The sequence below is a fragment of the Ornithorhynchus anatinus genome, chromosome 19 (genome assembly GCF_004115215.2).
Source record: "Ornithorhynchus anatinus isolate Pmale09 chromosome 19, mOrnAna1.pri.v4, whole genome shotgun sequence".
In the NCBI taxonomy this organism is placed as follows: Eukaryota; Metazoa; Chordata; class Mammalia; order Monotremata; family Ornithorhynchidae; genus Ornithorhynchus; species Ornithorhynchus anatinus.
In genome coordinates this window covers 31733291-31760863 of record NC_041746.1, presented here as the reverse complement: position 1 = coordinate 31760863, position 27573 = coordinate 31733291, and the positions used below count along the sequence as shown (strand labels likewise).

Sequence of the window (27573 nt, the reverse complement as noted above, 5' to 3'; positions counted from 1 at the left end):
GCCTCTGGTTCCTCATTTGTAAAATGGAGGTGAAGATTGTGAGCCTCATGTGGGAAAGGGGCTGTGTCCAACCTGATTGGCTTGTAGCTACCTCAGCGTTTACTACAGTGCCTGACACATAGTAAACACTTAGAAATAGCATAAAAAAACTCTTTTTGTAGAAATAAAGTTATCATCATTGGTTATTTGGATAATGCATCGGGGTTTTCAGATAACTTTAGTTTCTGTTGAGTGGCTGCCTCAAATCAATTGGTATTTTCTATGTTTCTGGGAGGTTTTTGGATTTTAATGTGTATCCAATTCCTGATTATCCTTGGTAACAGAATCCTGGGGTTGAATGGACAAGGAAATCCAGAGATAAACCCCAAACCTCGCTTTCACCATTGCTTTAACATACTCTCTTTACAAAACCTGCAACCAGGTGACAATTAGGACCTAAATTGGAGTTCATTCTGCCTTCCTTGCTCTCTCTGTGATGAAGGTGCCAAGTTGACCACAAAGGAGGCAACACGAGGAAGGCAGAGAATCTGAAAGCCCCCAGATAGATTCTAGCCTCCCCACCTTCCCCCGCTCCAAGTACTTACAAACTGGAAATTTCATCATATCAATTAGTTCACTTTCACAGTAATGAATCTATTATTTTCTCTTCTTTTAGGTGATGGTGTTTGTGCATGCCCGAAATGCTACAGTGCGAACAGCTATGTCCCTTCGGGAAAAAGCCAAAAATAATGGCCACATGTGCTACTTTTTGCCCACTCAGAACTCAGATTATGGACATGCTGAAAAACAGGTAAAGGGCTGCTGGGAACATTTTCCAAGAATTTTGGTATTTGATTTGGAAAATATTGTGTAGATCACATACACACAGTCTAACTTATTCCTAGCGTGTTTTTTTTCCAGAGAATACATTTCATGGGTTTATGATGGCTTAAACTTGAAGTGTTTCTTCCTGGCTAATAGTGATTTTGCAGTGTTGCTCCAAGAGATTGTCATTGAGAATCTCCTTGCTCTGCCATGACTGCAGTGTTCATTTCTATTCTTTGATTAAGAATCCACATCCATACTTCCTTCTCAGTGGTCAGGACTTCTATAAGACACATTTGTTTTACCCCTCCTCCTCCTCTCTCTCCTACCTCCCCTTCTCGCCTCCAAAAAAGCTGCAAGGTTTCTGCTTAATAGCATGGCAGTAATTGTAATGGAATATTTGGATTCTGACCTTTCAAGAGTAACTGTCATCCCATTAGGAATGATTTTCAGGATATTTGCTTTATCTTTAAAATTCTACTAATTCCTTTTGACTATAAATCACTTGGAGATTGCAGAGTGGCTTAGTGGAAAGAGCACAGTCCTGGGAAGGAGGGTTCCTGAGTTCTAATCCCGACTCTGCCACTGCTGTGACCTGGGGAAGTCACTTAACCTCTTTGTGCCTCAGTTCCTCTTCTTTAAAATAGGGATTCAGCATGGTGTAGTGGGAAGCAGCATGGCGTAGTGGATAGAGCATAGGCCTGGGAGTCAGAAGGTCACTTGTAATAATAATAATGTTGGTATTTGTTAAGCGCTTACTATGTGCTGAGCACTGTTCTAAGCGCAGGGGTAGACATAGGGGAATCAGGTTGTCCCACGTGGGGCTCACAGTCTTAATCCCCATTTTACAGATGAGGGAACTGAGGCACAGAGAAGTGAAGTGACTTGCCCACAGTCACACAGCCGACAAGTGGCAGAGCTGGGATTCGAACTCATGAGCCCTGACTCCAAAGCCCATGCTCTTCCCACTGAGCCACGCTGCTTCTCTGTGTGGCCCTGGGCATGTCACTTCATTTCTTTGGTTCTCAGTTACCTCATCTATAAAATGAGGATTGAGACTTTGAGCTCACCTGGGATAGGTACTGTATCCAACCCAATGTTCTGGTATCTACCCCAGCACTTAATACAGTGCCTGGCACATAGTAAGTGCTTAACAAATACCACAATTATTATAATTATCTGTTCTCCTTCCATTTTAGACGCAGTGTGGGATAGGGATTAGGATAGGGATTAGGCCTAACATGCTTATGTTGCATCTACCCCAGAATTTAGTACAGTACTTGGCATATAATAAGTGCTTAACAAATACCATAATGATTATTATTAGATTCTGGTTTATCTGAAGGTATATTTTTCTTCTCATGCTCAGCCTTTGTTGCTTAATAATTATGGTCTTTGTCACAACTGGCAGGTGGCTGGGCTAGGATTAGAGCCCGGGTCTTCTGACTCTCAGGCCCAAGATTTTTCCACTGGACAATGCCAATTGTTTATATTACACGTATTATACAATGTGAAGATGTAGGAAGTAAGCCTGCTGCAATGAATCAGGGTCATGATTCACAGGTTAGGAAATATCCTGTGGAACTTCAGAGTTCTGCCTTGCTAGTCCTCTGCACTGTTGATGCCACATAAACAGTGTTGATGGTGATGGTAAATTTGATTTGGGGACCGGGGGGAATTTTGTGTTGACAGTTGAGTAAAGTCGACTGAGAAATGTGCTTTCTGTCTTTATCCTATATCTGACTGCTTGTTAGATTCTCAAATGCACGTGTTTAAGTAAATTGGGACAGTACCATCCTGGAAATAAGTAGTTGACAGGATCACACCTGAAAATACTCCAAATAGAGAAAATCCATTATACTTCTTAAAGACATCCATAAGAAATTTCACAACCTCTTCAAGTGAATCATTTCAGTGCATAATAACACTCAGTGACCATAAATCCATTTTCATACTTCACCTAAATCCATTATGCTCCAATTTTGCCTCCAGTTCTTCATATTCTGCCCAGAACAGAAAGTTTCAAAAGCAAACAGCTTCAGAGATTTCTTCATACCCCTGAATAAAATTATTAAATTGCCCTTCAGTCTTTTCTAGTTGGAATCATCCCCAAAACTTAGTTTTTTCTAATAAGCTTTATTTCCCAACCCTGTTTCTGGTTCTCCTCTGAGATTCTCCAAATTCTCTTCACTCTTTTCTAATTAGGGGTCCAGAACTAGAATCAACACCCCCAATTAAGGATCTAACCAGGCACCTGAGATTAATCCACATTGCCTCTGTGCTGCATTGCTTTGTGTGCATTTTATTACAGTGCTTACTTATGTTAATAACACTGCACTATTATTAATTGCATTTGTTGAGCATATTCATTCAATTGTATTTATTGAGCATTTACTGTGTGCAGAGCACTGTACTAAGCACTTTGAAAATACAATTCAGCAATAATAATGATATTTGTTAAGCACTTACGTGCCAGGCACTGTGCTAAGCGCTGGTGTGGATACAAGCAAATTGGGTTGGACCCAGTCCAAGTGGGGTTCACAGTCTCAATTCCTACCCTATCCTAAGCCCAGCTGAGATATTACTGCGGTCTTCAATTTAACATGTTTGGCACTGGCAACAGAAACCAAAGGGGATAAATGATGTAATATATCAGAGCAATCAATGAATAACTTAGAACAATAAGAGAACAAGCCATGGTACATTACTGCTTAAGAGGCAGCTTTCAGGCTCCTCCCAGGCAGGACCATCCCTGGTTCCACAGTCTCAGCCTTTTAACAACTGGGCAGCTCTTTCCCCATTGCTCTTTTGACTAGACTGCAAACTCCCTGAGGCCAGGGATCGTGTCTTGTAACTTAGTTATATTCTCTCAAATGCTCAGTTTAGTGCTCTGCACACAGATGCTAAGTAAAGGATGTTGATCAATCTCCTTGCCCATTCCACTCCAGCAAGGGGAGTGGGGGAAGGGGATGGCGCTCAGTTGCAGTGATGCTGGGTATGAGAGGGAGGAGGAAAAGTCTTCACACAATCTCAGTGAGGCTCAGTGGAGGAAGTGGCCGATGAGTTGTGTGGCTGCAGTAAACTCTTAGCAGCAGTGGTTGGGGCTGATATGATTAGTTCTGACTGTTCAGCAGTCATGAATTGTAAAGTGACAAAAATCTAGGTTGCTGATCAAGTGTCTTTAGCATATTGTTTACTTTGGTTCCTGGTTTTATAGACTCTTCCACCCCATGATCACTTTCTGCCATTTTTATTCCTATTTGTGTGATTTTTGCCCACCCATTGCCAATCCTAAGCTCTTTTCCCCCCAAAAGCTCCTACTGCATGTATTTTGAATTAGCTCTCCAATTTACCTTGGCCATTTTAACTTTTATTCTAAACTTCAAAGCCTGGACCAGCTCCCAAACCTCCATGTCTCCTGTAAACATAATTAATACATTTTCCCTTTCCATCAAAGCCATAGATGAAATTATTAATCAGACCGAGGTCAAGGACTAACCTTTACAAAACACTACTTTTGGGCTATCCCTTGAGCTGACCCTGATCAATTGGTAATAAAATCCAAATTTGACCCATCAGCTGATTAAGAACCCATCTAATATCTGCAGGGTCTGAACTGTTTTTTCCCAATTGATTGCTGAATTTGTGCACGAGTCAAAATCAAAACCTTGCTAAAGCCAGAATAGATTACCCTATTCCCATTCTACCGATCACTGTCATAGAAGAAAAAATTTTGGATTAGTCTTTCAGCCTGACTCTTCATGAAATCATGCTGTTGTTAGCAAGCCCCTCCATCTCTTCAAAAGATTGATTTTATGATTACTTTGCTGGTATTTTCCCAGGGACAGAAGTTAAACTGCTTTCCATTTCTTCTTTGTCCCTTTGAAGCTGAGTTTACAATGTTTCTTGCCCCACTGGGCTGAAGAATAGTGTGGAGGATGGATTAGGGTGAGAGAGTGCTGCCCGGAGAGATTAGCTACATAGGAGTATTTTGCTTTAAAGACTTTCTCACTTTCCTAATAGAAAGATATTGCCCTTCAAAAAATTGGAATTTCTAAAGGCATTCCATTATTAGATATTCCATAGTGCATTATTTAAGGTGGGTTGATATTAATTTGATATTCCTTCATTCATAATAATCATAATTATTGAGTGCTTACTGTGTGCAAAGCACTATACTAAGCTCTTGAGAAAGTAAAATATAACAACAGACACATTCCTGCCCACAACAAGCTCACAGTCTAGAGGGGGAGATGGATATTAATACAGCGTGGCTCAGTGGAAAGAGCACGGGCTTTGGAGTCAGGGCTCATGAGTTCGAATCCCGGCTCTGCCACTTGTCGGCTGTGTGACTCTGGGCAAGTCACTTAACTTCTCTGTGCCTCAGTTCCCTCATCTGTAAAATGGGGATGAAAACTGTGAGCCCCACGTGGGACAACCTGATTCCCCTATGTCTACCCCAGCGCTTAGAACAGTGCTCGGCCCATAGTAAGCGCTTAACAAATCCCAACATTATTATTATTATTAAAAAGATAAATAACAGATACACATGTGCTGTGGGGATGGAGTGAGGATGAATGAAGAAGCAAGAAGAGTGGTTTGGAAGGGAGTGGGAGAAAAGGAGAGAAGGGCTGAGTCAGGGAATCCCTCTTGGAGGAGATGTGTCTTCAATAAGGCTTTGAAGTGGGGGAGAGCAGTTATCTGTCTGATATGAGGAACTGAACAAAGGATTGAAAGTAAAAAAAGTTGAACACACCGACTGTATTTCAAAGGTGTTAAATGCAGTATTTAACCATTACAGCAATTACTTATTATTATTATTACTATCATAAGTTCATGATTATCATCATCATTATTTGTCCACTGCCTGTACTACATAGTGGCAGCTGTTGCACCTGTCCTGTTCTCCCCAAGCAGTTCACTTGCTTCTGGATATTTTGACATTATATGTCTACCATCTCTTAAGGTTGAAAAGCATTGTGAGTGAATTTGCATAGGTCAGTAGCTACAAATCCCCTCCTTTCTCCCCAAACAACCATTTTTTATCTTTCCATGCTAAAGGAGGCAGCAGATTATTTTTATCACACAGTAAGCACTCAATAAAATACAATTGAATGAATTTTGGTCCCATTTTTTTCTTGCAAAACTTGCTGAAACCTACAAGAGAACATTTCAGCTTTCCTTCCATCGCCATCCAGTCAAACCCATTTTTGTTTTCTGTCTCCATTCAGCTTTTTGTCCCCAGTCTGTTGACCTTTCCAAGATCTCAGAAGGGGATTCCCTTCTCACTCTTTTGGACCTTCAGAGTTTGTTGCCTTGACTCTGAATTCTGTTATGTTGTGCTGGTAGACCATGATAATACTTCCCTGTGGTAGATCTATGTTCCAAACAATGTAGTGTTCAGTGTAATGTCTCTAAATTTTCAGGATCTCATGGTGGGAGGGCTCCCTTAGAATTGGTGCCATATCCTACGAGAAAGACGTTTTTAGGTGTTGGGTTAGGGTTGGGGTAGGGTTAGTGGTTTAGGTCAGGATTAAGGTTAGGTTTTGAGCAAATAACCTTTTTATCTGATTCAGGTACTTTGCTGATTCCTTTTATGGCTTTCTCCTGAAAAACTGTCATATGGGGAATCAGATCTTTGAGAGTGACCATTCCTCAAAGGATTATGCCTACCTAATTTTGGGATAGGAGGGCGTCCTGGAAAAACCTTGAATTTTGGGTAGGTGAGTATAAGATTTTGCATAACCAAACCTATAAGGGAATTCCTAATAGGCCTAAACAGTTAGCCTAAAAACAGTTCCCTCCTCCCCTTCCCTCGCCCCTTTTGTTTAATTTTTCTGGGATTTGGGGTTTGAGTGGACATTCTAACCTGGGTTCTACATCCACATGACAACTGGTAACGGTAGTTGAACAACGGACCAGTGAATTCCGACTGTGGTCAACACTTGGCTTGGTAACGAGTCCAACTCCACTAGTGGTCCTGATTGGAATGTTGCACTCTGAGCATAATTTAATTCCGAATCAGTTGGGTGACTTGTGCTTCTCTGCTGACAAAGATATTAGATAAATTAGTGATGATATTTATTGAGCCCCCATTGGGTGCCATGCACAGTACTGTGGGCTTGGAAGGGTACAACAGAAACATGAGCCATGTTGCCTGCCCATAAGAAGTGGTTACATTTGTGCAGGCAAAACTTCCCACCCAGTCTTTGCCATTTTAAAGCCCTTAAAAAAGTCTACCTGATGGCAAATGCTATGACATATTTATGTAGTAAATTAATTTATTATGATATTTATTAAGCACTTACTATGTTCCAAGCATTATACTAGGCTTTGGGATAAATATAAGATAATCAGGTTAGACAAAGTCCCTGGCACACAAAGGGCTCACAATCTAAGTAGGAGGAAGTAGGATTTATTATGTATGATCTGCAACTCTATAGAGTGCCCTGTGTAATTTGAGTAAACAGTGAATAATAAAATGAATAATAGGTAAACTTTTCCTCATAAATTCCATTCACCACTCAAAACTAAAATGAATTGATGAAAGAAAAAATCCACTGGGTGTAGAAAACCTATAAATGCTGACATTTTAAATAATGTTGGCTGTTGCATACTTTCTTTAAATTTTCTCTCGCTTTAACCTACATTATTTCAGTGATTCTTGGTCTTTAGGGATTTCCTGCTCACTTGAAAGTTGCCAGTAGGTAAATTACTAAAAATGGTTTCAGGCTACGGAAATATGAATGCAGTGGTTTTTGTTCTAAATTATTTGTATAGTTATTTGCCATTGAGATAATGAAAAGTTGATATCAAAGGTCTTCTTTTGGGCAAGTAACCATTTTATATAATACAGGTATTTTTCTGAATCCTTTTATGGCTTTCTCATGAAAAACTGTGGTATGGGAAGGAGAGACAATGAAAAGATGCGGTTATACTGACATATTTTCTTCCTGTTATTAGAAATAATATCACTTAGTTTCACTTCCTACCATAATTAGGAATTAATAACTTTTATATTCAGATAAATGCAGACCAGAATCTTTTTTTTCTTTTATTTCCATTTCTTCTAGTTGATACCTCAGGCACTAGTTTGTAGAGATTGTGGTTTTAGAAGTGTAAATATCAACAAAATAACCTTCCATTGGACTTCCCAATTTCATAGCACTCTCCTTTTCTCCATTTTTGGAGGAATGCAAGCTTAATTATATTTTGAAAATATAGAAGTCTCACCCAAATAATAGCTGATGTTTCATGTGTGAATAGTATATCCTGTCTCTTCAGTATTAGTTATTTTTCAGTAGTATTGATTTAAAATCAAAGTCGTGATATATTTGAAGAGCTGAAGCCTTTTCAGTCCTCAGTATATGATCTTGTAAACTCTAGAGATGTTAATATAAATTTTAAGAAGTCCAGTTTCTATTCTGACCTTATGATGGATTAAGACCCTGAGAGTTAAGCATGCTCTTAATTTTAAGACAGATGGTATGCTGTTGTCAGTGAAATTCGGAATGTACAGGCGACTGACTGTCATTTTCCAGTATGGGAAAGGGTTTCTTCCTCTTTCCCCAACTAGAAGTCCTAAGGGTTCCAATGTTTGATATATTTTCCATTCATCCATGTTCTTTTACTAGCTAAAGATAAAGTTAATACAATTTCAAAAAAATAGAAGATAATTACTGAGGCAGTAATAGGGGCACATGACTCATAAATGCAGCGTGGCCTAGTAGAAAGAGCACTAGTGGAAAGTGGGAGTCAAAGGACCTGGGTTCTAATTCTTGCTCCACCACTTATGTGCTGTGTGACCTTGGGCAAGTCAGTTAACTTCTCTGTTCCTCAATTTCCTCATCTGAAAAATGGAGACTCAAACCTTTTCTTCTTCCTATTCAGGTCTTGAGCTCCATATGTGACCTGATTATCTTGTATCTACTCCAGCACTTATTACAAAGCTTGGCACATAGTAAGTGCTTAAGATACCACAGTTATTATTTTTCTAGACTGTAAACTCCTTGTGAGCAGGCAACCTGTCTACCAACTCCCAAGTGCTTAGTACAATGCTGTGCCCACAGTAAGCACTTACTCAATATGATTGAAAGAAACAAAAGTGGAACTGAAACCATCCAATTGGAATCTCACACTTTACTGTGTAATAAAGACTGTTGCATTTACTGTAACTTCTGTAACACCTGTGAATTTTGACTTGAAAAATCCTATGATGATAGGCGTAGTTATCTCTCTATCTCTCAATCATGACATTTAGTAAGTGCTTACCATGGGCTAGGCACTGTACTAAGCCCTGGGGAGAATACAGGGAGACTAATTCATAAATAGTCCTGGCCTACATGGAGCTGAAGATTGTCAATAGCCTCTAATTGGGTGAGTTTAGTTACTCTTTTCTGTCCCTCCCCCTTCAAATGCTCTACTTAATTCAAGTCAGCCAGTCCTTCCGCTGAATGTTTTTCCAGATTTTTTTTTAATGTTTGCATTAAGCACTTACTTAGTGTCAGTGTACTAAGCACTAGGGTAGATACAAGCTAATCAGTTTGGACACAGTCCATGTTCCACAAGGGTCTCACAGTCTTAATCCCCATTTTACAGATGAGGTAACTGAGGTCCCAGGAAGTGAAGTGATTTGCCCAAGATGACATAGGCAAGTGGCAGAGCTGGGATTAGAACCTAGGTCCTTATAACTTCCAGGCCCGGGCTCTATCCACTAGGCCACACTGCTTTTTGACACCTTTGGAAACCTTTATGTCCAAAACCTAACCTGCCTCCTCTTGGGCCTTTCCATCAGCAATTCTCAACTGCCCATTCCAGCTATCTGCCTGAAATTGCCAGCACTTAGTCTTTGTCTTCTTCCTACATATTCTCATGGTTTTAACTACCACCTGGTTATTAGTGATTCCCAGGTATTTATTCTGTCCAGACTTCTCTTGCTCAGTGAATTTTACATGCCTTGCACAGAACAGGGTGCCTCTGTATTGATAGTAAATATAGATTTACTTACTACTTACTTACTTACTTACAGGAGAAGCAGCGTGGCTCAGTGGAAGGAGCACGGGCTTTGGAGTCAGGGCTCATGAGTTCGAATCCCAGCTCTGCCACTTGTCGGCTGTGTGACTGTGGGCAAGTCACTTACCTTCTCTGGGCCTCAGTTCCCTCATCTGTAAAATGGGGATTAAGACTGTGAGCCCCACGTGGGACAACCTGATTCCCCTATGTCTACCCCAGCGCTTAGAACAGTGCTCGGCACATAGTAAGCGCTTAACAAATACCAACATTATTATTATTATTATAGATGTACAGTCTTCCCATCAGTTCAAGCATAATTAGGACCCACCTTGGTTTGGTGGCTTGCTGGAGGGCCAGGGAACTGCACCCTTCTTTTCCTCTTTTTCTGGTAAGAAGAGGTTTAGGAATACCACCCTGCCTGCAAGAGAATAATCATAATAATTCTGGTATTTGTTAAACACTTAGTCTATGCCAAGCAATAGGCTGAGTTCTGGGAAGGTGTGGTAAATCAGGTCAGACACGGTCCCTTTCTCATTGGGGTTACAGTTAGGGGGAAAGAGAACAAATATTTAATCCTCATTTTGCAGATGGGGAAACTGAGCTCCAGAGGAGTTAAATGAAAGAGTTGAGACTGAGGTATCCCCTCCAGAACATTCACCAAGTTGTACTCCAGAATTGGCATAGTGAAAAACTGGCCTCTAGAAGGAGCGGTATAACAATCAACCATTTGTCCCCTTATATCTTATTTTTTATGTTGCCAAGGGTGTTTATTTCATTGACCACCTGCCTTATCATTTGGTATTTTTATCAAATTATATACCATTCAACCCCAAGACTAAGACATTTATATGTTCTGCCTGCTTCATTGCACCATTTAGTAAATGCTTTTAATGAATGAATGAATGAATGAATTTGTTCCAGAGGAAAAATATTAATTAGCTTGTTATCGATACAGTCAAGACCCACTAATTGTTTTTTCCTCAAAGGAGAGACAACAGTGCAGCGACCAGAATCTGTGCTCAGCAGATCATCAGAAGTTGCCAGAAATTTTAATTAAATAGTAGAAAGTCCAAGACAGAGAACTGCAGTGATCAAGAAGAGAACTGTCAGCCTAATTCCAGAAATTAGATTGAGAAAGCTAAATGAAGAAACTATGTATCTAAGGAGAACTTCTTCAAGCACTGTATACAGGAAATTAGGTTCTTTTTCACATCTCCCCCAAAATACTAATCTCCCATCTTAAAATAAATTGTTGTAATGGAGTTTTTTTAAAACTCAGCATAAGATTGGAAATAAAATATGTAGTCTAATACAAATTGCAGGTGCTATTTCTATTTCCAATAGATAGCTTAAAGTCCAAAATAAATGCGCATTTTCTGATCCTGGCTGTTTCTTTACACAGGGAATCAGATTCCCATCAGCATAAATATATGATGAGCCCCAATTAAGAACTCTTCTACATCAATTATTCTTTGCCTTTGTCAATTAAATTTAAGATGATTCAGGGATGGTTGTCAGCTAATTTCTATTTAGTGGTCATTTAATGTTGGTATTTGTTGGTATTTGTTAAGCACTTACTATGTGCAGAGCACTGTTCTAAGCGCTGGGGTAGACACAGGGGAATCAGGTTGTCCCACATGGGGCTCACAGTCTTGATCCCCATTTTACAGATGAGGGAACTGAGGCACAGAGAAGTTAAGTGACTTTGCCCACAGTCACACAGCTGACAAGTGGCAGAGCTGGGATTCGAACTCATGAGCCCTGACTCCAAAGCCCTTGCTCTTTCCACTGCGCCACGCTGCTTCTCATTTGAACACTTTGAAGTAACAGTGTCCTTTCCAAAATGATGATGCAGAATATTATTCTCTAGGATATAGTTAAGGTATTTAATTAAATGCTTACTACCTGCTGAGCACTGTGCTGAGCGCTGGGTCAGATATAAGATATTTGGATCTAACACAGTCCCTGCCTCACACAGCATTCACAGTTTGAGAGGGAGGAAGAGCAAGTATCTCATCTGGATTTTACAGATAAAGAAATTGGGACACAGAGTTTGGTGCTTCCAAAAGGTCACAAAGAAGGCCAGTGACATAACTGAAACTAAGACCCACATCTGACTCCTGGTACGATGCACTTTCTTTTGGGCCACTTTTGCTTCCATGTGATTGAAGGATTATTCTCAATTAACAGATTGAATAGGAGAAAGCCATGGTGAGGCCACTCATTACATTTTGTGATATTTTTAGTCAGGACCCCTCCTCCCTATCTTCATTTGTTCCAGAAGTGTTACTATTTGAAATTTTCAAGATACCACATTTGGGAATCTTTTTTCCATTCTTGGATATTAGTACAGCTTATAATATCTTGGGTGTAATTCTAGACTACAATCTTAATCATACTTTTTTGGTGAATTAACTTCAAAGTCTTTCTTAAAAAAAAAACACAGGTTAGGGACATGTGGCTCACGATTTTTGGCTTCCCAACAAGGGCTGGTATGTTTTCCAATACAGGGAAGCTTTTGCAGATATACTTTTCCCTAGTGTGCTAAGGTAAATTGTCAGTTACAGAAATCAAAGATGATGATTGTTCAAGTAGTAACGCATTTATTCCTTGGCTATCCTTTAAAGCTACCCACTAAGTTCTTGTGACGGAGAATGCCAGTCAGTAGTGTGAAAAAACTCACCTTTTTACCCTATGCTATAATGCTTAAAAAGTAATTAGTCCTAGTGTCTTCCAGGACTTTCCAGCGGTGTTATGTACGTGCTTACTAAATTGATTAATATACAGTTCATTGAACCCAGAGTTCTTTTTTTGTACTCCAATTCCAACTTTTCATTTTCCATTGTATGTTACATTTCACACAGTTCAAGGTTAATGGTGGAAAATAATTAATCCAGAGATGGAATGGTGACTTGTCAAGAATGTCCATCTATGAGAGTAGGTTTTGTAATTGTTGTATCATTCTACTTCTCTACTAAATTTAGGGATATTTTTAAGCTCGAGGTATTGTTGTGAATTCAGAAGGACTTTTGAAAATTGAAGGTCATGGAAGAAAGCTTTAGTAAACGATAGAAAAAATAAATTTTTTTTATTTTTATTTTCCATGTCAGTAAAATAATTTTATTAAAAAATAATGTAAGGAGAGGGGAGTCCCAGTCCTGGAAGTGCAAGTTAACTCCAGAAGTCTAAATGGGAATTAGGACTTGTTTCTGGGAGCTTGAGGGTTACGATCAAGGAGGAGCTAATGAGATCAGGGCAACTCTGGAAGCCTGATTCAAACAGGGTTCAAATCTAGGGGTCACAGTGCTGGTATATGAATAGTCAGGAAGGGTTTTTTGGCTTCAATTTTCGTTGCTAGGGGGAATTCCTGGTCACATCCATAAATCAATCTATCAGTGGTATCTACTAAATCCTAACTGTGTGCAGAGTAATGTACTAAGTGCTGTGGAGAGTACAATACAACAAATTTGGTTGTGGCACATTCCTTGCCCATAAGGAGTTTACAGCATAGAGGGGGACATAGACATTACAGTACATTACAGATATATACATAAGTGCTGTTGGACAGAGAGTGGGGTGAATATCAAGTCCTTAAAGGGTATAGCTCCAAATGCATTGATGATGAAGAAGGAAGAGAGAGTAGGGGAGATGAAGGCGTAGTTCTCTCAGTAAACATAAGTCAGACCCCACACCCAAGGGTGCATCTCATTCCCTTTGAATAGTAAATGTTCCAGGATGGGAACAGAGAGAAAGCAGAAAAAGTTTTGAGCAGCGTATTGCCATAGAAGAGACAAGAGTAAGATGGTTGGATATGACTTCATTTACTCTCTCCACTTAGTAGAGTGCTCTGGTCACAGTAAACATTCAGTAACTGGCATCAATTAGTAGATCATTTGAGACTTTCTGGGGAGGAGAAAAGAGCATGAACTGCAATGTAGTGGGAGAGGAGAGTGACAGCAAACAGGAAAGAGAAGGGTAAATGATTGAGGGACTGGAAGCCAATGATGTGGCATTATTTTGTTAATAAAAGAAGCAATAGAAAGTCACTGGAAACTTTAAAAGTGACATTATGTTCCAAATATCATTGTAGTAAGGGTGATTTGGGCAGTTGTATATAAAATAGACCAGGGAGAGATTTGAGGCAGGGAAATCAAGTAAGGAGGCTGATAGTAATCAATCAAAGATATTTATTGAGTACTTATTGTGTGCAGAGCACTATACTAAGTGCTTGGGTGAGTATGGTACAAAAGAGTTTGTAGATCCGTTCCCTGACCATAAGTTGCCTGCAGTCTAGAGAGGGAGATGGACATCAGTAACAGAAATTACTATAAATACATTTTATATACATATATATAAATATGTACACACAGAAGTGTTGCGGGTTGGGTGAGCATCAAGTGTTTAAGTACATAGGGTGACTTAAGTGCCATCTATGTGCAAAGCACTGTAATTAGGCTGGGAAAAATATAAGGGTGAGAAATATCAATCACTGACATTTACAGAACACTTTACTAAAGACTGTACCTAGCACATGAAAGTACAAGACAGTAAGTAGAGCCAATCCCTGGCCTCTAAGAGGCTCTCAGTCTAGGAAATTATAAAAAATAAAAAATCTCCTGCTGGGAGGAGATCAGCACTGACACCAGGCTAGTGGTAATGAAGGTACCACTTGTCTGCTGGGTGACCTTGGACAAAACACTGTACTTTTCCGTGCCTTGGTTACCTCATCTGTTAAATGGGGATTAAGACTGTGAGCCTCACTAATGGATTATGTCTAACCTGATTAGCTGATATCTACTCCAGGGCTTAGTACAGTGCCTGGCACTTAAGCAGTTTAACAAATGCCTTTAAAAAAAAAAAGGTGCAAAGGAAGATCTTTACAATGGACCCATCACCAGGATTTAAAACTTAGAGAACATGAAAGCTAAATAAGAAGAGGAGTTTAAAATGACTTTCAGACCATTTCTGTTTTCTTTCCTCTGAATTTTGGAAATGTTAAAATTTTTTGTAGTTTTTTAGAAAAAGGCTTCAGTGATATGAAACAGTGATTTTTCTTTCACAGTGTAATATCCAGAAAATGACTCATTCCTCCTACTAAAGGCATTTTCCTGAAAACGGTTGATGTTTAAAAAGTAATTTTACTTCTTTGAAAACTGGAAAGGGCTGGGTGGATTTAAAAGGTGAACAGAGAGAGCCACCTTGTGGTTTTTTTATTACCATGCAGTTGAATAGCACCGGTACCAAGCTCATGGTAGCAGAAGTGGAAAGGGAAGATGGTTTATTCTCCCAAATGCCTTGGTGAGCTAAGGTGGAAACAGTCCAAGTGGAAACTAGTATCTTCTAAGAGTACGACTGAGTGCTCTTTATAACACAGTGTTTCCAAAACTTATTCTTGGATTAATGTATGGCACTCACTGGACAAAAATCTTTGGCTAGTTCTGTGCTATTTGGCTTCTGACATCTTACTTTTACAATTGAATCAATCAGTGATATTTACTGGATGCTTACTGTGTGGAGAACTCTGTACTAAGCAATTGGGAGAGTACAATACAATAGAATCGATGAACACAATCCCTCCCCTTCAGAAGCTTTCAATCAAGTTAGATAAACATAAAGGTTAATTACAGATAGGAAAAGCATCAGAGTATAAAGATTAATAATATTGCAAATATACTTTTGTCAATTGGTTTTTAAGTGCACAATAGAGAACAATTACATCAAATGGTCTATAATTTCGCTTTCTACACATTTTTCCAGGGGAAGTTAAATAAGATAAATTTCAATCAAAATTATTCTCAAATGGACAGTGTTGTGACAGAATTTCTAAAGCATACCAAAGAAGTTTGTGAGTTTGATTTGTTAGTAAGATTCCCTAGTCATTACTTGCTTTTGAAGCAGTCAGAACTGTGGTGTTAATCCTCTTCCTAAATTCTGTTTGTTTTTTGCGTGTACCATTGTAACAATAGATAATTGGGTGCCTTGCTGGAAGACATCTGTATAAAACCAGTTCTTGGAACACCCACATGACGTGATGGTTTAGTAATTAAACAGAAAAATACAAGGCAGTGTAAAGACCCGATCAGATAACTTCAGCCCCAAAGTGAAATTTTTCTCATCTTAATATTTGAATATCTTTTTGAGAACCATTTTCAGTCTTCATTAGGGAATATTTACTGTTTCTTAAACCACTGATTTGTTAGTAGAAATAATGGTATTTATTAAACACTTACTGTATACAAACTATTATAGTGTTAGAGCATATTATGCCTTCTCTAATAAATTCCTTTAGGAAACTCCAGATTCTTAAATAGCATATTCAGAGATAAAGTGATTGGCCTTTACATGTGGCTGCATAACTTAGGTCAGGACCCAAAAAGTAGCCACTTATATTTGTTAATAGGTAGTACTTTAAAAATAATTCATGACCCTGCTAATGACAGGTTTTCAGCCAGCCTTTTCCTGGTAGACCAGAATATTGAGAATAAGACATTAATTCATAATGGTAAAGTGTGACATTTGTAAGTTTGTTAAATATGTTCTTTAAAAATATTTGATCAGAACTATAATCTTTAAAGGCCATGTTCATTTTTAAGAAGTTTAGGAATGACATTGGAAAATAGGCACTGTAGAGTAGTCATTCTAGTGAAGGAATCCAAATTACTAGATATGATCAAAATGTGCTCAGTTCTGCCCAAAAGAAAATGATTTCAACTGTGTAGAGACTTCTGTAGAATGTAAGTGCAACTTAGGGATCTTATACCAGATTAACTGTTGTGACCTTGACTTTCCACGCTTCTTATTTAGGAAATCTGAATTAGTGTGTGTTCAGAAATTAATCAATCAAACAATTTTATTGAGTTCTTACTGTGTTCAGAGCATTTATTGAGCTCTTACTGTCTGCAGAGCACTGAACTAAGTGCTTGAGAGAGTACAGTATAACTGACACATTCCCTGCCCACAACGAGCTTACAGTCTAGAGGAAACAGACATGAATATAAATTACCTATTTATTATTGTGTTATTAGTTATAATTAGTTATTATTACTTAATATTAGTAAATAAATATAAATAAATTAACAGATAACCATAAATTAACCATACATGCTGTGGGGTTACAGGGGCTGGGGGGACGATGAATGAAGGGACTTGAGGGAAGACCTCTTGGAGGAGTGAAGTGTGCAAGCTGGGTTGTAGTAGGAAAGTAGTGAGATGAGGTAGGAAGAGACAAGGTGAGGGAGTGCTTTAAAAACTACTTGGACAACTGATTGTCCACTGGAGGTTCTTCAGGGATGGGGAAACAGGGATTGAATGTTTTGTAGAAAAATGATCTGGACAGCAGAGTGAGTAAGTACTGGAGTGGGGAGAGACAGAAGAGGCAGGGAAGTCAGCAGGGAAGCTGATAGAGTAATCAAGGCTAATCTAATCATTATTTGACAAATGATTTCCATTTTTAAACCACAGTTTTCAGTCACTTGGGTCAATTAGTTAAGCCTTATAAATCAAAATTTCTGAAAGTACAACTGTTCTTCATTCTATCCTTAGGTTATATTTGAAGTCTTGAAATAACTTGGATAAAGCACAACAAATACATTTCTTTTTAGGAAGAGCTTTTTTTTTTTTGAGAAATAGCATGACCTAGTGGATAGAGCATGAGACTGGGACTCTGAAGGATGTGGGTTTTAATGGGTTCTAATCTTGGCTCTATCACATGTCTGCTGTGTGACCTTAGGCAAGTCACTGAATTTATCTGTCCCTAAATTCCTCATCTCTTAAATGGGGATTATGACTATGAACCCACATGGGACATGGACTGTGTCCAACCTGATTAGCTTGCATCTAATCCCAGAGTTTAGTATAGTCCCTGGCACATAGTAAGCACTTTACACATACCAGTTTATCCAAGGAAAGAATTCCATAGACTTGAAAAAGAACGCAAAGGAGTTAATGATTATGAAATACTGCATTTCAAATACTTAGTGAACTTCCCCCCTACACCCTCATTTTTCTTTTCTCTTGTAAAACTAAATCTTTTAGGATGTGGTTGTAGAAATAATGGGGTAGGGGGAATATGTTATTTTCTTCAATCAGAACCTTTTTGTGTCAGGAAATTGAATCTGCTTTGTAGTGAATAATGGACTACAACAATGTAACCTTGATATATAGTTGATTTAATAACTTGGCCATAAAAGCATGGCTGTCTAGTGGGAAAAAAAATAATTCCTTCAGGAAGGGCAGTTTTCCTAAGCAGAGAAAATAATGGAAGTGTGGAGGGTCCTGAATGTACCCTGGAAAGTCGTGTGACAGCTAGGTTACTTCACTCTCCCCTTTTGAGCACTGCAGGGTTCGAGAGGCATCCTAAATGATAATGCCATTTAGATAGAATATGGACAATGGTGACCTCCTGTTCTATGATCTATTTAGGGAAACAAATTGCAGCCATTCAGCTTCTCAACTTTTCCTTTGTCTAAGCAGACACAGTATTTTAGAATTACAGAATTAGCTTCAGATAACAAATTTCCAGGCCTTGCTGGGGAGCCATGGTGTTCTGAGAAAATATGTTAATTGGGATTTCCAGGTTCATGAAGATGAAAATGTTCTCTGAGAGGAAAAAAAAAGAGCATACATAGGATATGTAACTCTCAAATAAGGTTACAAATCTCTGGGGGGGAAGGAATAAGGACTTTTAATCGATATAATTAAAAGATTAAAATCACTTATATTCACAGTATGGTGCATTCATGTTGTTTTATTTCATTGTCTCTAGCATCCACATAATGTATGTGCACCTAAGCAAAACAAATTAAGGAAATGTAATGCAACCTGAAATTTCCATTGTTTCCCTAAGCTAAATAGGATCTTTCCATACTGCTGCCTAATTTATATGTAATTATAAAAAATAATACTTGTATAGCATATTTCTCATAAGGGCTCAAGAGTATTGTGGTGGTGTGCAGGCATATATAAATGCATTCATGTGATGATTGCTTCATTAGCTGTCTAATATCTTTTAAAATAATGTCTCAGTAAGGAAAACCGAGTAATTTCCACCAGAAGCATAATTTGCCCCAAACATGACCTACTGGAAAAAGCAAGGAATTGAAAGTCCCCTGGGTTCTAATCCTAACTCCACCACTTTTCTCCTGTGTGACTTTAGGCAAGTCAGTTAACTTCTCTTTGCCTCAGCATCTCATCTGAAATATGAAGAGATGTCCTTTCTCTCTCCCCCTTAGACTGTGAGTCCTGTGTGGGTCAGAGATTGTGTCTGTTCAGATTATCCTGCATCTACTTCAGTTTTTAGCACAGTGCTTGGCATATAGAACAAGCTTATTAATAATAATGATAATAATAATTGAGGAGCATGGCCTAGTGGAGAGAGCACAGGCCTAGGAGTCAGAGGACCTGGGTTCTAATTAATGAGTCAGTGATATTTATTGAGCACTTAATATATACAAAAAACTGTACTAAAAGCTTGGGATTAATAATAATAATCATTAATCACTACATGCTAAACATTGGGGTAGATACAGGGTAGTACAACTGGAGAGAGAGTCAGTTCTTCCTAGGGTTCACAGTCTAAGGAGGAAGGACAACATGTATCTTTTGTCCGTTTTACAGATAAGGAAACTGAAACCCAGAGAGGTTAAGTGACATAGGTCAAGATCATACAGCAGGCAAGTGGCAGAGTGAGGACTTGAAACCCGGTCCCCTAAATACCAAACAAGATCACCCTTTTTTTCCACTGTCCTTCCTAAAATACAGTAATGAGAACTTCAGACCCTATTCCAACTGTGGTCACACCATGAAATTTGTATAAGAGCAAAACTGTTTATTTTCTATCCCCTTTATGATGATTCCCAATCATAAAATTCATTTTTTAATCATTTGGAATAAAAAGCTACCTTACTTAGAATGTATGTCATGTTGGCCTGTTCTTTTTCCTCTGAAATAAAAGTAGTCTATCATTAGTCTGTCGTGGTTTATGTAGTGCATGTTGTCCTGATTGTAAGTGCAGTAATGAATCACTTTTTTATTTATACCACCGTCTGTAGTAAATGATGATTGATCAAGTGGTCAGTGGAAAAAATGGCCAACAGGGGACCTTTTCTCTGTTGGCGGTAGAAAAGCGAACTTTTTATGTTCTATTTCAGTATACCAGGCCAAATCTGAAAAGTGCAAAATAGAATCGTTGCTAGACATATTTCTTACTAAACATTTTGCAAAAGAGATGGCCATTGTTTTGAGCTTTAACTGCTGACCCCCATTCTCAGTCAGTCAGTCAATAGTATTAAGTACTTATGTGTGCAGAGCTCTGTACTAAGTGCTTGGGAGAGTACAGTATAACAGAGTTGGTAGACACTTTTCCTACCCACAATGAACTTAGATTTTTGAGGACTATAACTTATGTCTCAGTCAGTTGTATTTTTTGAGCACTTACTGTGTGCAGAGCACTGTACTGAGCGCTTGGGAGAGTACAGTATAACAGTTGGTAGGCGCATTTCCTGCCCACAACGAGCTTACAGTCTTGAGGGGAGACAGACAGTAACATAAGTAACTTATAGATATGTGAATAAATGCTGTGAGTCTGAGGGAATGGTAAATAAAGGGAGCAAATCAAGGTGATGCAGAAGGGAGTGGGAAAAGAGAAATGAGGGCTTAGTCAGGGAAGGCCTCTTGATGGAGATGTGCCTTCAATAAGGCTTTGAAGGTAGAGTGATCGTTGGTTGGATATAAAAAGAGAGGCCGTTCCAGGCCAGAGGCAGGACGTGGGCAAGAAGTCGGCGGCAAGATAGATGAAATTGAGTAGGTTGGCATTAGAAGATGAAGTGTGCGGGGAGGGTTGTAATAGGAGACCAGTGAAGTGTGGTAGGAGAGGGCAAGGGGATTGAGTGCTTTAGAGTCTCCAAAGTTTGTTCTTCATTCTTTCCCTCTGCTAGGTCTCACTTGCCAAACCCTAGCATCTGTTTCATCTGAAGGTATTCAATTGGTGAGTCTATTATTCTAGAGTCCACCAAATCATCCAGTTCTTATTAAAACCTAAAAATAGTGCATTCTGAAGTATAGGTGGATGATAATTTGGTTTCGTAGCGTTACAAGAAATCGGTGCTGACAGTTATTATATGTTGATTTATGTGTGATTTATGCCAGGGGTAGCATGACATAAATTCAAAAACAGTAATATTGTTCACTAGACCTAATGAAAGGGTTGATAGGAAATAATAAAAGATAAAGTGATAATAGCTTTGCATTTGAAAATCTTTTATGTCCGAACATAATAGCCCTAGTTAACACACAGGTTGTATTGCTTATTCTAAACGATTGGCACTTTAAGGATTTACTGTAACTAAGAATAATTAAGGTCCAGCGGGTTTGAGTGGTGTCCATTGCCTCCTGTCCAAGTAGGCAAAGAAGAACACACACTACAGCACTAGGACCTATCATGCTTTATTGCAACAAGCTTTTTTGTGTGTGGGGGGGGGGGGGGGTTTGGGCTTTTTTAATCATCAAAAATATTTATGGAAGACTTATTCTGTGCTTATGGAGAGTAAAGTTACAAATTCTCTTCATGCCATGAGCAGTGGCAATGACAGTTTAAACCTACTTCTCCCCTTATAGCTTCACCCGTCTCAGAAAAAAACCTATGCAAAATATTAATTCTCTCCCAGGACTTCGACCAACCTGCAAACACGCTATCAAGGAAGCCCCACAGAAGCAGCGTGGCTCAGTGGAAAGAGCATGGGCTTTGGAGTCAGAAGCAGCGTGGCTCAGTGGAAAGAGCATGGGCTTTGGAGTCAGAGGTCATGGGTTCGAATCCCTGCTCGGCCACTTGTCAGCTGTGTGACTTTGGGCAAGTCACTTAACTTCTCGGTGCCTCAGTTACCTCATCTGTAAAATGGGGATTAAGATTGTGAGCCCCAAGTGGGACAACCTGATTCCCCTGTGTCTACCCCAGCGCTTAGAACAGTGCTCGGCACATAGTAAGCGCTTAACAAATACCAACATTATTATTATTATTATTAAGGATAAACTGCGCCTATTCAGAAGCCCCTTTAGTTTTCCCCATCTCCTCAATGCTAATATCAACTAAGCCCCAAAGGCAGAAACACCCAATTCTCCTACAATCCAAGGGTGGCATTCTTATAAAAACTCAGCTGTCGTTCTTTCCCGTGCTCCTCTCTCACATGCACCCAGTCAGTTTTTTCCTGTACTACAGAATTCAAAATCTAAAGAGGTTCATGTTCTTCTTAATTGTGTCTTAGAACACATTCTGAACACGCAGGAATGACAAAACTGGATATATCTGATCAGTGCAGACCCGGTGGGGGAGAAATGCTAGAAAATGTAGCACTAACCAGTACACAGGCATACTTTATGGGCATCTCAATAGTCTAGGTAAAAAAATAAACTCAAAACAGAGTAGAACGATTGAAGTATTGTGCTCATAGCAAAGTAGTGAGACCTAGTAGAAAGACCTTTAATTTAGGAGATCTGAGATTGTCCCTGCTTTGCCACTGGACCCACTGTGTGAGTGTGGAAAATTACTTAACCTCTCCAATCTTCACTTCCCCCACTGTAGAATGGAGATGATATCTTCTTCTTCTTCAAAAGCCGTCAACTCATTTCTGACCCATAGCTACCTCATGGATACACGCTCTTCAGAACATCCCTTCTTCTGTCATAAAGTCATTCTGGTGTATGTATCCATAGAGTTTTCTTGGTAAAGATACCGATGTGGTTTACCATTTGCTGCCTTCCACACAGTAAAAAGTTGAGTCTCTACCCTTGTTTGATCAACGTTTTGATCACTTGATCATGTGACTTTGACTCTTTCCCATGCTGCTGCTGCCCAGTGCAGGTGAATTGACTTGGACATTTCGGCTTAGACCCTTCCATTATGGCTAGCCCTTTGTGGCATAGCTCTAAGCTTCATCAGCAGATGCAGACTCTCCTGCCGTGATAAGGCTTCGATTCATAGGAGAGAGCGATGATATTCATCTTTTTTTAAATCGAATTTTTTTAGCACTAACTATGTGCATAAGACTGTTCTAAGTGCTTGGAAGAGCACAGTATAATAGAGATGATAGACATGTTCCCTGATTTCAATCATAAAGGAAAATGATTTAAGTGCTTTTTCTTCTGCCTATAAATTGCTAGAAGGATTACGATAACTCACAAAATAGAACCCGCAAGTTAAATTAGTTAACAGTGAATGAAAAGATGTGAACACCTATAAGAATAAAGTAGTAATGCAAAACTTTTCTAATGCAGATTTAGATTAAATCAGAAAAGCAGATTTTCAGTGGAGAAAGATAATGGACGAAGTCCTGACTGTAAAACACTCAAGGCTTTAATGTCCAATGAAACCCAAAAATCCACAGTAGTCTTATTCCACATGCTGAGTTAGCATCTCTTTTCTTTTTCTGCTTAGCTCTCCACTAATACAGTTTCTACAGTTCAAGGCATTTCAGATGCCAGGAAAATGTCTGGAAAATGAAAGGGATTCAAAGAGGGACCACTTCACTACATTGCTAGAGGTTATGGTCAATTTCTAAGGCTTCTTGTATAGCTGTTCTCTAACTTCCTTGAATAAGCTCTGTCAGAGTTTCAGGGACGTTTGGTGATTTCTAGAGCACCAGACTGCTGAAGAGTAGTGACAGCAGGAGCTATTAGCATAATCTCTTTGCTCTATACCAGACATCAGAAATCCCCAGTAAGTATGCCAGATAGCACTTTGCCTGACTCGCTGCTGGTTCCAGCAAGGTGCTCAACCGATTATAGTGCCTGGCACAGAGTAAGCACTTAATAAGCACTATAATTAAACTATGATAGTCGGGGAAGAGGCCAAGTACGAGTGCCTATTGGATGTCTCCGAGGTTGCAGAAATAGCCAGTCCAGAGAAGGGATGTGGGATGTAGAATTTTCTAGATTATCAGGACAGCCATGATAATGGGATGACTGAGAAGTTAGACGTGATGGCCATTTTAGGCCCTTCCATAGATTTCGGGACAGTGTCCCAGAACAGCAGATTGTTGGGAGTACACTCGCTATGGGGATCTGAGCAGCCTTGCACTTGGCACTGGTCCATTAGGCTGCGTGCTCAGCATTAATGTATGTAGCTTCCCATACTACCCTAGTGAAGGAGCTGCAGGTTTCTTCCTGCCTCCAGGAGATCAAAGGTCTGAAGCCAATTTGGCCTACCCTGACACCCTCACCAGGAGACTGGTCCGCATATCCACTTGGCTGACTGATTGTGGGTCTCACTTCCTCTCCTCAAGTCAGTTCTCCCACCAAGGACAGAGAGGTCAGGGGAAGAAATACAGTGACCGCCATTACCCTTAGGAGCAGCTGTCTATTGGGCACATTCTCAGATGAAGTAGGAAGGACATACCAGGACAGAGTGTTTCAGAAAGTATCCTGTCTGCCTGGTGATATTGCGTCCTCTCCTCTCCCTTTCCCATTTCTCCCAACTCCTCAAGCTGAATCATGATGGTCTTTGTATAGAATATCCTTAAGTTTGCTGGCTAATGAGATCAAGTAATCTGATAAGATCTGTTGCCAAATTGCACTTTCCAAGCACTTAGTGCAGTGTTCTGCACACAGTAAGCACTCAATAAATACGATGGAGTGAGTGAATGAATGAATCAGTCAAGTACTGCTAATGGGGTTCAGCAGCATGCTGAATCTGCAACTTTTTTTTCAGAATGCTATTCCACTTGCCCCGTGCAGAAACCATCTTTAGATGGTGTTCATTTGTGATCTAATGCATTTACTCCTGTATAATAGCCCTCAAGTGAGCACCTCATCCTGAATGAGAGCTTCCAGACAGCCCTATAAATTTAGGGAACGGAGGTCAAAATTTAGGCTGATTATTTTGCTGCAGAATATGAACCAAATTCCCCTTAGGATTTGAAATATTTATTTAGGTTACAATTTTTTTTCAAATGCTAGCTCTTGAAATGGAAGAAAATTTTAATCCCTAATAATAAATGGATGCTTTGTGACCTTTATAAATTTGGCTACATAGTGCAGAGACAAATATCATTTGTTGGTCAGTAATGCCTCTTTTGACTAGAATACAGTCCTCCTGAAAGAAAAATTATTTGTCACTTTTCAGTGGATTTGAAATTTGCCATGTTGAAGCAAACCTTACTGAGATAAATAGTCTCATTTATTAAGGAGGCTTTCAAAGTTCACTATAAATTATTTTCATGCTTCTTCAAGCTATTCCACAAAAAAGCTAGCAGCTGAGTTGGATAAAGGACTGGAATTTGATGTATACATTAACATAAGACCTTTATATCTCACTAATGAAAGGTGTTTGGCTTTTTTCCCCCTTTAGTTCCTTGTCTTCTTCTGTCCTTGATGTAGTACTTTTTTCTTTCACCATGTGGTTATCAAATGCATCTAGTTCTGAGATTGGAAACCCGTTTTGAAATTTGGAGAATGTTATTTCTTCATTCAAATACATAGAATGTCTTAGCAGAATTATGAATTAAAATAATTAACTTTTTCATAAAATGCAAATGTTTTACTGTAATGCAAAGATTGGACTCTTTCAAAAAATTGCAATAAGGCTGACTCGTTCTAGAATACTTACATGTCTCAATGCCATGCACATATAGTGTTCATCCAGTTTCTTCCCATAACTACATGAGAAATGCAAAAATGTTTGCATTGTCACACAAATGTTCCTCCACTCTTTCACAGTGTTTTAGCCAAAGCATGATGTGAAAACGTATATTAGGGCACAACAGATTGGGTGACAATGAAGCTAAACAGTAGCTATAAAGTCTTACTATCTCAGTGTCTCTTCTGTCTCCATTTCCATGGAGAAGAGTTTATAACTGCATGTTATGGGAACTGTCTTGCTTCCCAAACTGTGGTTTTCCAGAAACAACTTGTTGATCCTTTTACTTTGGCTTTCTTTGCAGTTTTCTGAGCACACTTGGTCAGATGAAAAGGTACAAGATGATTTAAGCCACCCTCGGGAGTGTTTTCCAGCAATATGAGCATCTGGAAGTTCACAGCTCGGGCCAGGCCCTGTTGTCAACTCAACCAATGTTAACCTTACCATGCACAGGCTGGGGACAGCTGCATGCTGCCCACCTGGCATTTACAGGGTCGTCCTAATCCACCAGAAGGGATGGGACTGGGACTTGAGAGCAGGGATTGTGCCCACTTCTCTGTTGTACTCTCTTAAGTGCTTAGTACAGTGCTCTGTGCAAAGTATGTGCTCAGTAAATACTCACCCCTGAGCTAGCGAACGAACATCTCACTGTTTGCCTGCCCTGTGCTGCCCAACATCTGTTAGGATATCCCCAGTGGAATTTTTGTGGAAGTTTCCAGGAAAGCTTTTTTTTTCCTTTAATGGTATTCGTTAACCGCTTACTATGTGCCAGGCACTGTACTAAGCAGTGGGGTAGATAGAAGTACCAAGCTAATCATGTTGGACACAGTCCCTGTCCCATGGGGGCTCACAGTCTAAATCCTCTTTTTCCAGATGAAGTAATGGAGGCACAAAGAAGTGAAGTGACTTGCCTAAAGTCACACAGCAAACAAGGGGGTGAGTCAGGGTTAGAACCCATGTCCTTCTGACTACTAGGCAACGCTGCTTCCCTATAGACAAGTCCGCCATTTTTTGGTCACTATAAACTCTTTACAATGGGCAAAGGCATTCCCAACAAGGCAGGTTCACAGTGCTGCTCTCTAGAGCTTCAATTGGCACATGGCTGGGTAGCACAGCTTTGATGGAGCAGTGCACCTGCATTATTCAACCCATTGTTTTTTGTTGAAAGAAAAGATCCTTTCACACTCCAAGATTTTTTCCTTCCACTTGACTGTCTCCCTTCATCCACTGTGTTGCTGTAAGGCATCATGAAAGGGCTTCTCCAACAAGCCTGGGAAATCTGAAGTCATTGAAAGCCATTGTGCAGAAAGCATTTAAAATGAGAAAAGTAAAACCAATTGGCTGGTTTTACCACCAGCCAAGTATTCAAAGGACGATTAGCGATACTCAATTCAAAATACCTGTGATGTGTTTGAGACCCAGGCATTTGATGCAATAAATGTACTTTTTTGTCTTTGGCTACTGTAGGTTCAAAAGTCAAGAAATAAGCAGTTGCGAGAGCTGTTTCCGGATGGCTTCAGTATTCACCATGCAGGAATGCTGCGTCAAGACAGAAATTTGGTTGAAAACCTGTTTTCTAGTGGCCATATAAAAGTCCTGGTTTGTACAGCGACCTTAGCCTGGGGTGTCAATCTTCCAGCTCATGCGGTTATCATTAAGGTAAGAGCTCAGGTCTTTTTGCACAGGGTGTATGTGCCTTAAAGCAGATAGATGTTCATCAGTATTATTTATTGAGGATTTACTGTTTGCAGAGCACTACTAAGCACTTGGAAGAATACAATTTAACAGACTCCCTGCCCACAACGAGCTTATGGTTTAGAGGAGGAGACAGACTTAAATATAAATAAATTGCCGATATGTATAAGCGTCGGAGGGCTGAGTCGGGGGAGAATAAAGGGAGCAAATCAGGGTGATGTGACTGACTGTAAATGCTATTTATAGCTGGCTAAATGGATTCTCTCTGATGCAAATCCAGTTTGTATTGTGAAGATTTAACTATATCGCAGCTTATCAAAGGATTAGTTAAAGTACACTTTTGGAGTCATACTCTATTTACCTAATTTCCACATTCAGCTCATCAAGATTATATTCATGTGTGCTTATGTTAATTTTTGTCTACTTTTCTCCAACTA

General features: G+C 39.5%; 1 protein-coding gene across 2 annotated transcripts in view; it reads left to right on the top strand.

Moving 5' to 3' along the window:
- ASCC3 (activating signal cointegrator 1 complex subunit 3) overlaps positions 1-27573 on the top strand; it is a 263001-nt gene that overhangs the window by 134666 nt on the left and 100762 nt on the right. Inside the window, exons 14-15 of one of the 2 annotated variants that reach the window (XM_029046904.2) lie at positions 656-790; positions 26909-27100. In XM_029046904.2, the coding sequence (XP_028902737.1) occupies positions 656-790; positions 26909-27100 (327 nt within the window). Of the gene's footprint in view, positions 1-655; positions 791-10802; positions 11133-26908; positions 27101-27573 lie in introns of those variants that run through there. The other variant, XM_029046905.2, reaches the window with a different exon arrangement.